Below are 14,966 nucleotides of genomic sequence, written 5' to 3'. Positions count from 1 at the left end.
GGTGGGGCCGTCGGAAATGAATAGCGGTCGTTAAAGCGACCGGTCCTTGAGGGCGCGTGTGCCCGGATGGGTTCCCAGCGTTCGGGGCCTTAAACCGTCCAGGCCGCGTCCCGCCCAGTGGGGGCTGTGTTGGCGACCTCGCCGTTGCCAGCCTGGAAGGAGGCACGGAGACGACAGTTGAGGGTCACTCCGTTAAGGCTATCGCTGCTGTAGCCGCCCCCACCTGCCCCGCTGCGTGTTTGTGCCACGCAGTGTACCGGTTGCTTTTTCATACATTTTATCATGGACGTCTCAAAACACACGTGTGACTTAGATGGTAATAATAGTTTCATTTTACATTTAAATAAGTTAAGGCGCAATCACTTAATACTCTCTCCTAGTTTCTTTGCGTTGGATTGTCATGAACCTGTGCTCTCACAAGACCCCATGGCCATTAACACCAGAAGCCCCAGTAGGAGGATCAAGCTCCTAGAAGTTAGTCCCACGTTGGGACTTGAAGAGTGGCAGTTCGGGGATATTGTGTGTGTTTGGGGAATAGGAAAGGATGATCTTGAGTAAAGGGTGCTGGCCTTATCCTAGCTTCAGAAAGACCCAAATTGGGAAGGAATGAGAATATAAAGAAAAATCTGCCTGCCTGTTTTAGATACGGTACTTCGCTAAACTCTTTTGCCTAGCTTACTTCACGAGGTTAGCCCAAATAGTTTAAGAAAACTGATCAAGAACGATTGAAGAAAAGGCAAAAGCCCGTTTCATTTGTGAACAGATGCAAGGTTCAAACAAAGTATTAGCAAAGTGAATCACTGCACTCTGCCAAGAAGTATTCTTATTAAAATCAATAACAAGGACAGGATAAGACACAAGAAGCAGAATCCATAAATGTGCCAAAATATGGCACCTTGGCAGTTGAGAAAAACCACAGAAGCAAGGTCTCTGTGATGTGCTCCTGCCTTTCTCCCATAAAGCAGGGTCATAAAGGAATTCACTGGCCTACCTCGTGTGAAGTATGTCATAAGACCCTCATTCCAGAGGCGTCTTGCCACATACCTTGGGAGGAGAAGTGTCATACAGAGACGCAAGAAAGAATCTGAACAAACTAAATGTAATGTGTAGACATGTTAAAATCCTAATTCAAAACAAACCAACAATTTAAAGAGACTTTTATTTTTGTTTTTTACAGATAAGATCTCACTCTGTCACCTAGGTTGGAGCGCAGTGGTGGGATCACTGTAGCCTCAAACTCCTGGTGGGCTCAAGTGAGCCTCCTGTCTCAGCCTCCTGTGTAACTGGGACTACTGGCACACACTACCACAGCACCCAGCTAATTTTTTTTTTTTTTTGGTAGAAATGAGATCTCACTGTGTTGCCCAGCCAGGTCTCGAACTCCTGGCTTCAAGCAGGAAGATCGCTTCACCCCAGGAGTTCAAGATTAGCCTGGGCAACATGGCGAAACTCCATCTCTACAAAAACAACAACAGCAGCTCCCCGCTCCAAAACCCAAAAAATTGGCCAGGTGTGGCAGCTCACTCCTGTAATCCCAGCACTTTGGGAGGCCAGTGCAGGCGGATCATGAGGTCAAGAGAGCGAGACTATCCTGGCCACCATGGTGAAACCTTGTCTCTATTAAGAATACAAAAATCAGCTGGGTGTGGTGGTGCACACCTGTAGTTCCAGCTACTCTCGAGGCTGAGGCAGGAGAATCACGTGAACCCGGGAGGCAGAGGTTGCAGTGAGCCGAGATTGTGCCAGTGCACTCCAGCCTGGCAACAGAGCAAGACTCCATCTCAAAAAAAAAAACAAGAACGAAAAACTCAAAAATTAACCAGTGCATGCCTGAGGTCCCAGCTACTCAGGAGACTGAGGCGGGAGGAATGCTTGAGCCTGGGAGGTCAAGGCTGCAGTGAGCCATGATGGCACCACTGCACTCCAACCTGGGTGAGAGCAAGATCTTGTCTCAAAAAACAACAAAACCCCAAAGTTTGCAATAAAGATTCACAGCTTAGGAGCTGTCCCCGCTGTCCCCTCTTAGGGCTTGACTGTGTGTGTTCAGTCAAGGCAGGCTCAGGGCCCCCCACTGAGGAAACCCTCTCCCTAAACCAGCCTCCCCTCAGCTGCCTCATCCACGCTCTGGCCTCCATGAGGTCCCCACTTCTCCCATTTTCTCCCATTGTCCTCAGTGTCCCCCACTCCCCACCCCCAGCCCCTGTTCTCTCTGTTCGGGAGCCCCTGTGCTTCTCCCAGAACTTGTCCACTGGGCAGGACTGACAGACAGGAGGCTCTTCCTTCCCCGAGCCAGGGATTGAGGAGGCAGGGGCATCCGGGCCTTCTTGGCCAGCATGTAGAAATTCACCCAGATGGTATGTGCTAAGTCCCACTCCCCAGGGCTGGCCAAGGCCCATCACAGTGGAGCCCATGAGTCAGATGAGTGCAAGCGTGAGCTTGGATAGAACATCCACTGGGCAAAAGGCCAGATACAAAATTGTGTATGTGTATTGTTTATATAAAATAAAACAACCATGTGAAACATCACTAGGAGGAAGCATGCTGCTGCTGCTGCCTCAGAGTAAAGCTATGGGTAGTTTTCATTTTTTCTTTCCTTTAGATTTAATCTTCTTTTAAAAAAAAAATCGGTAAAATACACATAAAATGTACCGTCTTAACTAGTTCAGTATCGTTAAGTATATTCACATTGTTGTACAACTCATCTCCAGAGCTTTTTCATTTTGCAAATTGGAACTCTGTATGAATTAAACAACTCCTCACCTCCCGTTTCCCCAGCACCTGGCAAGGGAGGTTTTATATTTTTTGTTTGTTTGTTTTTGAGAAGGAGTCTCACTCTATTGCCCAGGCTGGAGTGCAGTGGCGTGATCTCGGCTCACTGCAACCTCTGCCTCCTGGGTTCAAGCAATTCTCCTGCCTCAGCCTCCCGAGTAACTGGGATTACAGGCACCTGCCACCACGCTCTGCTAATTTTTGTATTTTTAGTAGAGACGGGGTTTCACCGTGTTGGCCAGGCTGGTCTCAAACTCCCGAGCTCAGGTGATCCACCCGCCTTGGCCTCCCAAAGCGCTGAGATTACAAGTGTGAGCCACTGTGCCCGACCTGAGGTTTTACATTTTTAAAACTTATTTTCATTTTTGCTTATTTACACTTTGCAAATTTTCTGTGATAAGCGTTTAATATTTTTATAATTGAATTTTTTTAACTAAACATTATCTGCAACCCTGTACCACGTCCTCCACTTTCTCGCCAGGGAGCATGAGCTAGGAGCACAAACTAGGAAGCTGCCTGCGGGGAGAACCCAGACGGACCGAGCCCAGGTCATCCTACAGCTCCCGGCCATGGAAGCCAGGACTTCCTCTCTGGAGGACAAGACCCAGGGACTGGCAGCAGGACAAGTTTCATCCACGAATTGAGTCCTGGCTGAGCACTGACTTGGCCCGCAGGAATTCAGAATGGGTCTCAGTTTCAAGGATGACTTGTCCCTGTCCCTCTTCTCACTGCATTGGGTTCAGCAGAGCCCTCCACAGCGTCACTCCTTGCCCTTGGTTGGCTGTGTCTCTTGCCCTCAGAGACCCTCTGGCAAGCCAAGTCCAGTGCTCTGCTCACTGGGCCCTCAAGCCAGCCTGCATGTAGGTGGGCTGTGGTGGGGGGGTTGCTTCCTTGCTGGCTCTGCCGCACTTGTGCTGGGAGGGGCTGGGGAGGGCATGTGGAGGTCAGGGAGGAAGTAGAGCTTGGGGCTGATAAAAATACAGAAAATAATTTCCGCCCTGTCAGTCTGAGAGTATTGTTGGTTTCATTACAAGCAGTAACTTAACACAGAGAAAGAAAACCACAGCTAAAGTGTCCAAGCGTGACACTGTGCCAGTGCCTCTTTCATTTTTCAAGCAAGGAACTGAGGCCTAGAAAGGTGGACTGATACGCTTGATGCCACATGACAAGGTGGTGACAGCAGGGCTGAGATTGGAACCAGGTCTCCTGGATCCCTGGGCCCCTGCCGGAACCTGAACAGAACCTGGGAAGGACAGCGAGGGCCCAGTGGGACCGTTTCAGAAAATGGCAGTGGTGACGGGAGTCCCCAGAGGGAGGACTGCTGAGCCCCAGCTAACCATGGTATTTCTGCAGGGGAAGGACTTGAACTGGGGACGTGGCAGTGAGGGATAAGAAGCACACGGTGTGGCTCCTGGCCAGTATGAGTCCTCAGCAATCAGACATCAATCCTTCCTCCTGCTGTTTCCCTCTAAGGGAAACTGACGGGCCGGTCAGAATCTCTAGGCTGAACAGGGGACAGTAGGTGAAGGTATCCCTGCAGAGGAAGGCAGATGTGTCTCCCCATTTCCACGTGGCCCTCTGGCCCCTCCAGGTGAAGCCACTTTGAGGCTCCACTCACAGTGGGTCAGTTTCTTGCTGCCCCTCTGGGCCATCGTTCCCAGCCAGGGGGTGGACCCTGCTGCCTGGGGTGCCCACATCACACAGGGTGCTGCCTGTGGTCACCCTGCTGAGGCTGTAGGAGCTGTGGTGAGGTCTGAGGTGGTGACAGCGAGCTCTGAGGCACAGGGTCTCCTGGAAGGTCTCTCGGAAGCGGCTGGACATGAGGCTGTAGAGCACCGGGTTGGCTGCCGAGCCGAGGTAGAAGAAGACACCGGAGATGACGTGCAGGTACTGGAAGGCCAGCTTCAGGCCCTCTGTCCACTGTGACACGAGGCTCCACATGACGCGGTCTGCATGGAATGGGGCCCAGCAGATGCCAAACACCACGACCAGGACAACTGTGGGGACAGAGAAGGGAGGCTGAGTGCCTGCTGGAGCCCCTCAGCTGCCCTCTCGGGCTTCAGTTTGGGCTACCTATTCTCACCTCGTCTCCCATCCCACAGGCCACCCTCACCCGTCGCCCAGGTGAAAGTTTCTAGAAATGCCTGTTCTGGCCATGCCTTTCTCAAAGAGGCTGCCCTCACCACTGTCACTGACTGTGGGCAGTGGGGCACGTCCATGCCTCTGGCCACAGCTGATTGGACCAGGCATGGACACCTGTGCCCAGCTGGCCCAGTCAGATTCTGTCACTCTGGAGTTTGGAATTGGGTGACACTTAGCTGTGGCTGCTGAACTACTGGGGTGAAACAGGCTGTGGGGCTAGGGCCACTCTAGATGCCCCCTGTGGGGCCGTGCTTGCTGATGCCTAAGTACACAGAAGAAGAAAGGGGCACATGCTCAGAAAGCAGCAGACAGGAGATCATGGGGCCAGGGAGAGTGAGACACACACACGCATACATGCACACACACACACACGTACGTGTGCACACACACACACGTACGCATGCACACACTGCCTGTCTTGGCCCCTGGCCTTTTCAGTCCAGCCCCCAGCTCCCCAAGTCCCATCTGAATATCTTGCCCTGCACTAACCTGCCCCCCATTATTTGCCAGGCCCTTGCCCACCCTCTCCCCAGCAAAAGGTAGGACAGTTTGGCCAAACCTTCACTCTTTCTCCCCAAATCCCTCCTGCCTTCGTCTTACCCAGCCATGCCCTTCCTTGGGTCCCTGCCACTGGGCCAGCTGTGATTTTTGTTTCTTGTTTCTTGGGTTTGCTGCTGCAACTTACTAGCTTTGCCAGGCAGTGTCTTCCCCATCATACGCTAGCATGGTTTTCTCATAATCCCAGATTTCATAAAGGACGTTGCTCACAACATCCCCAGCACCTGGCCTGGTGCACAGAGGGTCCTTGGAAAGTGGACAAGGGAGGACGGGGAGAGGGAAGGAAGAGAGAAGGCCAGCAAGCAGGAAGCCCACCTTCCAGGGGTGAGCCATCCCAGCTGAGCACCTACTGCAGACTGCCCACCTGTGTTTTCAGGGAGGGGATGGGATAGGAGGGCAGAAGGCAGGGTGACGGGGGCAGCTGGTTACGAGCACAAGCTTCACGGTGCAGAGCTGGGAGGCAGAAACACAGCTCTGGGCTCAGTCCCATCTCGGGCTGCACAAGAGACTCTGGGCTCTGGGATGGTGCCTGAGGGGCTAGAGGAGTGACTCACTCTGGGGATGGGGCAGCCCCCACCCAGTTAGCTGGCTCTGTCCAAAGTCTAAGTGGCCCTCTCCCAACCCAGCTCACCTCACTGGCCTGATTCAGGCTCTGCTGAGTTGGGGTTGAGCTGGGATGCAGGGAGGTAGGTGGGGCGGATCCGTGATTGGCTTAGCATCAGTTTGTCTTGCTTCCCCAGGGCCACAGCTTTTGAAAAAAAGCCAGGTCCAGGCCACAAAGATCCAGAGCCTCATCCCAGCTGGGTACACCCTGGCCTGCCCCAACCTGAACATCTCCGGCCTGATCCCCTGTGCCCTGAGCCCAGCCCTCACAGACACACCTCCAGATGGGACTCTTTAGACAAATGGTCACTCCGGTGGTTCCCAGGGAACTACAGACATGGCATGGGGGAAATTCAGCACCTGGCCTCTCCAGCACCCTCCTCCCCTTCTCTGGGGGACTTTGCTTCCCCCAGATCCCACTGTGCAGTTCCACTGGGGGCTGTGAACCTCAGCATCCTGCCACTCCGGCTCAGGAGGTGGCCCATGACCTAAGCCCCACCCAGCAGAATCCTTCCTGGAACTTTTCACTCATCATTAAGAGAAGAGGGCAGTTCCTCAGGAAAGGAGACGATGTGCCGGTGGCCATGCCTTGCAGGCTGCTGCAGAGAAGAACAAGGCCAAGACGTGTAATAACCAAGAAGAGCCAGGCGCAGTGGCTTATGCCTGTAATCCCAGCACTCTGGGAGGCTGAGGTGGGAGGATCACTTGAGACCAGGAGTTCAAGACCTGCTCTGGCAACATAGCGAGACCCCATCTCTACAAAAATTAAAAAACTAGCTAGGCATGGTGGCATATGCCTGTAGCTCTAGCTACTCAGGAGGCTGAGTGAGGTAGGAAGATAGCTTGAGTCTAGGAGGTTTGAGGCTTCAGTGAGCCGTGGTCATACCACTGTACTCCAGTCTGGGCAACAGAGCAAGACCCTGTCTCAAAAAAAAAAAAAAAAAGAGGAGAGACCTGGAGGGTCCAGATCCCGTTTTCTGTCTCCTGGAGCCCAACCACATGCCCCTGCCCTTTCTTGTGTTTTGGTTCCAGAGCCAGGGCCCCAGGCTTAGCAGGGTCCTGGGCTTGGATTAATGCTCTGTTGTCTTAACATTCTTACTCATTTTTGAAAAAGCGACCCTGAATTTTCATTTTGCAGTGGACTCCACAAATTACACAGTCAATCTTACCATTAGCCATTAACAGGTGTAAGAGTCTAACAGAGTAATCTAAAAGAGTACACAGGAGTGTGAACTCAGACACACGTGCACACACACACACATGAGACTAGGGAAGTTCCTCGTCTCCCACAAACCCAGATACTCAGCCCCTTCTCCAGGCCCCAGGAGCCCCAGCCTCATACCCAGTGCCTGGCTCAGCCCCTATTCCCAGCCATGACACTTACACAGCATCTTGGTCACTTGTCTCCGGCCCCGATCTCGCTGCTGGAGCCTGCAGGTGTCTCTGGACCTGGCAGCTTCAGAGCCCCTGCCCTGGGCCTCCTGCATGAGCAGCAGCCTCTCCCGCCACAGCCGCAGCCCAATGAGCAAGTAGAGCACACTGATGATGGCCATCGGCAGACAGAAGAAGAGCAGCGCGGTGGTCTGCACCACCAGGCTGTAGAGGGCCCGTGGGCGGACCAGCATGCACATGGTTGAGTCGGGCACCGGGCCCCGGCAGGGCAGGTGCAGCTGCTGGATGCCGTGCAGGCTGGTGTTGGGCAGGGAGCAGAGCATGGCGAGACCCCAGATGGCCCCAAGCACTCGGCGCACGTGGGCCCGCGTCACCACAGACCTAGCCTTGAGCGGGTGTACCACAGCCACATAGCGTTCCACACTTAGGGCAGTGACGTTGAGCACTGAAGCCAGGCAGACCATCTCAAACAGCAGCGTGCGGAAATAGCAGCCGCCAATGCCCAGCAGGTAGGGGTAGTTGTGCCACATCTCATAGAGCTCCAGGGGCAGGCCCACCAGCAGCACCAGCAGATCCGACACGGCCAGGCTGAAGAGGTAGTAGTTGGTGGGCGTGTGCATGGCCTTGTGGCGCAGGATGACCAGGCAGGTCAGCCCGTTACCGACGGCACCCACCATGAAGATCAGCAGGTACGTGGCACAGATGGGCACAAACAGCTCTGTCTGCTGGGGCCCCAGGTACTTGAATCTCAGTGCCTCGTCAGTCAGGTTCAAGTCCTCAGAGTCAAAGTAACCCCTGGCCGCACTACCATTGCAAACCATGGGGCTCCTTGCACCCCCTGGGGACAGATCTCCAGGGAGGACAGAGCAATTGAGGCACAGAGGAGTCTGGAACAGAGGGGAGATGCCCAGAAAGATTATTCAGGGAATGCTGACTCTGTCCTAACTTATCCAGCCAAAGGTGACATTAGCGCTAAAATGACCATTATTTTAGGCACCACTGAGAACGGAAACAAAACTCTTACATCCACAGGTCAGAGATGTAAAAATGCGGCTGGGTGTAGTGGCTCACGCCGGTAATCCCAACACTTTGGGAGGTTGAGGCGGGCGGATCACTTGAGGTCAGGAGTTCGAGACCAGCCTGGCCAACATGATGAAACCCCATCTCTACTAACAATACAAAAAATTAGCCGGGCATGATAGCACACACCTGTAATTCCAGCTACTTGGGAGGCTGAAGCGGGAGAATCATTTGAACCCAGAAGACAGAGGTTGCAATGAGCCAAGATCATGCCACTGGGCTCTAGCCTGGGCAGCAGAGCAAAACCCTGTCTCAAAAAAAATAAAAAAGTAAAAATATACATTTTTTAAAAATGATAACACATGGGGCTTTGATTTTAAATTTCATGATCTACTGGAACCTTTGAATAAATGACAGATCTTGGGTGTCTCCCCTTTCAAGCAATGATGCAAGATGAGGCACTCGATTGGGCATCTGTAAAATGGGCACAATGCCTGGTATCACAGGGTCAAGAGCAAGGGCTCTGGAAGCAACTGCCTGAATTCGAATCCAGCCTCCCCAGTTCCAGGCTGTGTGACCTTTAGCAAGGTAACCTCTCTGAGGCTGTTTCCTTATTAGGAGGATCCAGGGAGTGTAATCCATGAAAGGCATGAACACAGGGCCTGACTGGCATACGGAAAGGCACGGTGATCACCCCTTTGCTCTGGAGACCTCGTCACAATGAGGTCAAGTGAAGAAGTGTCAAGGCTAAACACTACAAATGCCTGATCCACAAGTTGATTCTTTTTTCTGTTTTCTGTCACCTGAACTGTTCAAAGTCTCCGTATTTGATGCCCTTGGCACTACCAACTCTGGGGTTCCCTCTCTTCTGTCCAGTCCCCCGCCGTTCTTCCCGCCCGCCCTCACCCCCGCTGCACCGTAGCGCGGGAGCCTCGGGGAGCAGCTGGGAATTAGCAGGCGCCAGCCCGGGTTCAAAGGAGGCGACCTAGTCCTCGAATAAGAGTCGCAAGCCCGCGGAGCCCCTGTCCGGAAGACACAAATGACCCGAGAGGCTGCGAGGCTCCCCGGTGGGGGGGCGGGGGGCGCCCCGACGGAGCCCTGGGACCCCTCCCGCCCTGGGACGACCCTGCCAGTGCGGAGCCCCGGCCCAGCCGCCGCGCCTTCGCCCACGCGGGCGCCCACGCACCTACCATGTGGCCTGCGAGACCCCGGCGTCCACCCTCCGAGCGACGAACAGACGCGCCGCGCGGGAGCCGATGGGCTGACTGACGGCAGCCCCAGCCCGCGCCCCGACGCCCCGCCTGTCCTCCCAGGAACGCCGCCAGGGGGCAGTGCCGTCCCCGCAGCCAGCGCGGCCCCCGCTCCCGCACCGGCGAAGGACGCGGCTGTCGGACCGACGCCTCCACAAGCAGCGTTACCTCACGGAACCCTCGCAATAACCCATTTTACAGATGAGAAAACAGCCTCAGATAGCGGCGGAGGAGCCCGAGAGACCTGGGGCTCACGCGCAGTCCCCGCCCTCAGCGTGCTGAGTTTAGCATAACCCCTTGTCACGGGGTCCCTGCGACCCTCAGCTCTTCCTGCCCCACATTCAGACCCACTGCAAGGTCCCTTGAAGTCGACATGCCCCGGTGGGGTTCATACCCCCAGGCTCCAAGGGCCAGAATTGTGGCCTCCGCGGCCCCTCCCACCTGCCGCTCCCTTTGGGGCTGCCAGTCCCTGAGTCCAGGTGCTCCGCCCTGCAGGACCCGCGGGAGCCCCCATTCTCCCTCCAGCAGCCACCAATGACCGTCACTCCTCTGCTGGAAACGCTTCCTTGGGGCCCCCCACTGCCTTCTGAAAAAGAGCACACCAAAGTCTAGCCTGGTGGTGGACCCCCCACTCCTCACCTGTCTCCCTGGGCTACCCTGTCCTCACCATGGTCCTCAGCCCCAAATACCGTCCCCCACATCCGTTCAAATCTTCTTCTGCCCCATCACTATACCAAGGGTGGGGGTATAGACGGGGATGGAGAGAATCTAGAGAAGGGCTAAGAATGCCCAGCCACAGCTCCTTCTGCTCCCACACTGCCCACATGCAAACCCCAGTGCCTCGCCTGCCCCCACTCTCCCGTCCTGCAATCAGCTCCTCGCTGGAGCTTCTAGGGACCCTAGAAACGATGGATCACGCAGGCTGGTTCCAGGACCTTTCCCCAGAGTTTGGTCTCCTTAGTCTAGAAATCCTCACATTTGACAAACGCCCTCTGGAGAGCTCCAGGCCCCTGGATCACGTGTTGAGGAGCATCAGGAGAGGTTACAAAGCTCCAGGACCCCAAGAGGCTGCTGTGAGCTGAGAAGCTCTGTGCCTTAGTTCCCCTTCCTGTAGAATGGGCTAACCACCATCGCCACTATTGTGAGCGTGGCATGAGACACTGAGTGCCAAGATTCAGCACAGGGGCTGGCACATGGCCAGCACTCAAGAAACATGAGGTGGGATCGTCACCATCTAGGGGCAACTGGAGGCACCTTCTCCCCCCAGCTTTCCTGCACCCTCCCTCCCCCTCCCGCCCCACTCTATAAGTCACTGTCTGGGCTTGAGGATGGGAGTTAGGCCCTCAAGGAGCCTGCACCAGGCCGGCCTTCCCAGGAACTCCACATGTAAACAGAGTCCCAGGCAGGGAACAGTTGTGGGAAGTACAGGGGCATGTGGTCCCCAGGGCCTTGCTAGAAGTGATTCTGGGGTGCCCTGAGAATTAATTGCTCAGCCCCCAATGAGCTAGTCCAGGAGAAATCCTCAATCACGGGGCTGCCACCACAGCAGGCGGCCAAGGAGGGATGATACCACTCAGCAACGGAGCCCACTGTGGCGTCATAGGCTGCTCTTAGCAAGTGACGAGCATGTAGACCCAGCCCTTCATTGGAACACACACACACACACATGCACACACACACACGCACACATCACTGTGTGCACACCACCACACACGGGTGCACACACATACCACTCTGCACACACTCTAAGCAGCCCGAAAGTCCCTGTGGACTTTTGGTGCACACAGCCCTGGAGGGCATGGGGAAGGACCCACCCAGCCTTACAGAGGCAGAATGGCTCCTGCCGGTCAGGAATTCCTACAGCGGCTGCATCATTCACACTGCAGTAGCCGCCATCAAAGACTAAATAGCAGCCCCAAAAAAGAAGTGGCTCAGTGGTCACAATGGCTGTGGCCCTTACTTCTGCACTGTGCAGAGAGCCCTGGGGGCCCTGGCCTCTGGGCCTGAGCTCAAGGCCACCACTGCAGTGTCCCATCACAACCATATGACATCCTGCTGCCTCCTGCTCCGTCCAGAGGTGGTGTCCCCAGGTTTTCTGGGAGCACACATCCATCTCCTGAGCTTGGCTCGTGGGCATCTGCCTAGACTAGGGGGCCGAGGACTCAACTCTGCATAACAGCAAATGCACCAGGGAGGGCTACCAGGACCTCTGGGAGCTGCTGAGATTCCCCCCGGGTCCCCCGCTGTGCAGGGCTCATGGGGCCAGAGCATGTGAGTGACTCTGTATCCCCTCGTCACCCTGTGACTTCCCGAGAGCCACAAGGGGCTGCTGCCCCAGGCCAGGCTTAAACCAGAACCTTCTCAGCTTTGGGCTGACCAGCAGCTCCTGGCAAGCCCATGGGTCCCCCAAAAACGCCCCAACCCCACCCCACTTGCTGGGAGGCAAGACTGGAGTGGGAGCTGTGCTTAGCAGGGTTTGGAATGTCAAGGTCCCTAGCACCCCGGGCAGGAGAGCTGAGCCCTGGTGGAAAGGAGCACGTGGGCTTGCAGGGAGCCCAGCCACTTTGCAGGCAGCCGGGGCCACAGTGTAGGCAGCCAGAGCCCTACGGCCCGGCGGGGACCAGCAGCAGAGAAGACCTCCGGGGAGCGTCACCCCTGCCTCTCCTGCTCCTGGAAGGGACCACCGGGGACTGTGTGTCCAGCCCATTGCCCCTTGAGGGCTGTGAGACCTGTTCCTGACCTCTCCCAGAGACAGCTAGCCCAAGTGTTTCAGGCAGGGAGCTGGGCACAAGAAGCCGGCCACCTCCTCCCAGGAGCTCGGCCTGCGTACCAGGCCCCAACCTCTGATTGTGGACAAAGGGAGGACAAGTTCAGGTCACACAGTGAGAAAGCCAGGAAAAGCCTGAGTCTCTCGTGTCTAGGGCCTGTGTGTCCCTTATGCCACCTTGGACTGGGGCCAGCTCTTACTGTGTGCCCCCAGGGTGCTCCTGTCACCTACTCTTCCAAGCAATCAAAGCCACTCTCAAGTCCTCCAGCCTTCCCAGCTAACAACCCACATTTGGGTGTGTTACAGAAGCTCCTCTTGGGTCTTCCTATTGATAAATACTCACACTCATGATCAGAGGGAGATTTCAGAACAAAAACTTCTCCCCCAGTAACAGGTGGCCAGCATCAGCACTCAGTAACTGGCTAGTCTGAAGCAGTTTGCTGTGTTTGATTCAGTAGCTTTGTTTTCCGTTTTAACTCTTTTTTTTTTTCTGAAATAGAATTTCATTCTTGTTGCCCAGGCTGGAGTGCAGCGGTGCAATCTCGGCTCACTGCAACCTCCATCTCCCGGATTCAAGCGATTCTCCTGCTTCAATCTCCCAAGTAGCTAGGATTACAAGCATGCGCCACCACACCGGCTAATTTTGTATTTTTAGTTGAGATGTGGTTTCACTGTGTTGGTCAAGCTGATCTTGAACTCCTGACCTCAGGTGATCCACCCACCTTGGCCTGCCAAAGTGCTGAGATTACAGGCGTGAGCCACCACACCCGGCCCTGATCTTTTTAATTTTTTTATATTAGCATAATTTCGGGCCTACAGGAAAGTTGAAAGAATAGTACAAAGATTCCTATGGTCAGTTGCAGACATAATGCCCCTTTACCACTAAATGCTTCTGTTCTGGTTGAGTTTCAGAGTGTTCTATGAATACCATTAGTTCCCCCATCCAAGGAGTAGGTGTTAAGGAAGGAGTCCTCCTGGCAGGAGTCATATTTTATCACCGACAGTGTTTGGAATCACTGGCACATCGTGATACTAAAAAGGCCACTTTTAGTCGGTTCAATGACTCTTTTCCAGTCCCTCTCCATCGCTGCCTGCTCCCAAGGCAGGCTGCTGCCACAGCCAATAGATTCTAATGCAGTAAATATTCAGAGTGCGAGGAAGGTCAGAATTACAAAGGGAATAACATGATATTGGAGGAAATAGATCAAAGAACCTGAAAGTGGTGATGAAATGACTGGTGCATGCATGTGGAAGGCGTCTTTCTAGAGTTGAGGTGTTCTTCGGAACAAAGACTGCGGAATCACCAGGTAAGTGAACAGTGCTGGCATATCAGCCGCAACTGTTGGACACAGGGAAAGGGGATCGAAGGCACGCACTGAGGACGTGTGATGGAGGAGCAGCACCAGCATGGGCACAGTTGGCCTAAAGCTAAGAGAAGGGCAGGTGTGCCAGGCATGGTGGCTCACCCCTGTAATCCCAGCACTTTGGGAGGCCAAGGCGGGTGGATCACCTGAGGTCGGGAGTTCGAGATCAGCCTGGCTAACATGGAGAAACCATATCTCAAAAAACAAAGTAAAAAGAAAAAAAGAGAGAGAGAGAGAGAAGGGCAGGTATGTGAAGACTGAAAGGCAGAGTGCCAGAAGATGCTCCTGTTGAATTTATTTATTTATTTATTTATTTATTTATTTATTTATTTATTTATTTATTTTTGTGATGGAGTCTTACTCTGTTGCCCAGGCTGGAGTGCAATGGCGCCATCACAGCTCACTGCAACCTCTGCCTCCCAGGTTCAAGCAATTCTCCTGCCTCAACCTTCCCAGTAGCTGGGATTACAGGTATGCACCACCATGCCCAGCTAATTTTTGTATTTCTAGTAGAGACGGAGTTTCACCATGTTGGTCAGGCTGGTCTCGAACTCCTGACCTCGTGTTCTGCCCGCCTTGGCCTCCCAAAGCGCTGGCATTACAGGCGTGAGCCACTGCACCCGGCCGTTTTGTTTTGTTTTGTTTTGTTTTGTTGTTTTTTGAGACAGGGTCTCACTTTGTCACCCAGGCTGGAGTGCAGTTGTGTGATCTTGGCTCACTGAAGCCTCAACGTCCCTGGCTCAATCAATCTTCCCACCTCAGTCTCTCAAGTAGCTGGGACTACAAGCACGTACCACCATGCCCGGCTAATTTTTGTATTTCTTGTAGAGACAGGGTTTCACTATGTTGTCCAGGCTGGTCTTGAACTCCTGACCTTAAGCGATCCACCCACCTCAGCCTCCCAAAGTGCTAGGATTACAGGTGTCTGTGTCTGGCCTCCTTTTGAAATTCTTGTCACAAGCAATAGTGAGCTACTGCAACAGGTAACGATCTTGGTTTGCAAAAATCAAAACTGGCTCTGGCTGAGTTAGGCTGGATTTCCTGAAGAATATTTGGTAGCTCACAGAATCAATAAAAAAGCTGGAGGGGCAAGGAGACTGT

General features: G+C 54.1%; 1 protein-coding gene across 1 annotated transcript; it reads right to left on the bottom strand.

Moving 5' to 3' along the window:
• Positions 1-2,895: 2,895 nt before the first annotated feature.
• On the bottom strand, positions 2,896-10,435 carry NMUR1 (neuromedin U receptor 1). Its single transcript, XM_064373438.1, has 6 exons — positions 10,402-10,435; positions 10,176-10,320; positions 9,675-9,869; positions 9,391-9,610; positions 7,457-8,351; positions 2,896-4,766 (listed from the first exon to the last, which is right to left on the bottom strand). Exons 1-6 carry the CDS (start codon positions 10,433-10,435, stop codon positions 4,384-4,386), a joined length of 1,872 nt encoding a protein of 623 aa, XP_064229508.1. The 3' UTR covers positions 2,896-4,383.
• Between the last annotated feature and the right edge of the window lie 4,531 nt (positions 10,436-14,966).

The sequence above is a fragment of the Aotus nancymaae genome, unplaced genomic scaffold (genome assembly GCF_030222135.1).
Source record: "Aotus nancymaae isolate 86718 unplaced genomic scaffold, 86718_ANA_hifiasm-v0.15.2.pri h1tg000008l, whole genome shotgun sequence".
Lineage (NCBI taxonomy): Eukaryota > Metazoa > Chordata > Mammalia > Primates > Aotidae > Aotus > Aotus nancymaae.
The sequence above is the reverse complement of the archived record's forward strand: the minus strand, read 5'-3'. Positions and strand labels throughout refer to the sequence as shown.

What these genes read in the sequence shown, in the direction of transcription:
- NMUR1 (XM_064373438.1), bottom strand. Translation starts at nt 10,435, where the DNA reads ATGTGGGGGACGGTATTTGGGGCTGAGGACCATG. An exon ending in GGGGTCTCGCAGGCCACATG is followed by an intron (nt 9,611 to 9,674) that starts GTAGGTGCGTGG and finishes CCGCACTGGCAG; the next exon opens with GGTCGTCCCAGGGCGGGAGG. An exon ending in ACAAGTGACCAAGATGCTGT is followed by an intron (nt 4,767 to 7,456) that starts GTAAGTGTCATG and finishes CTGTCCCCACAG; the next exon opens with TTGTCCTGGTCGTGGTGTTT.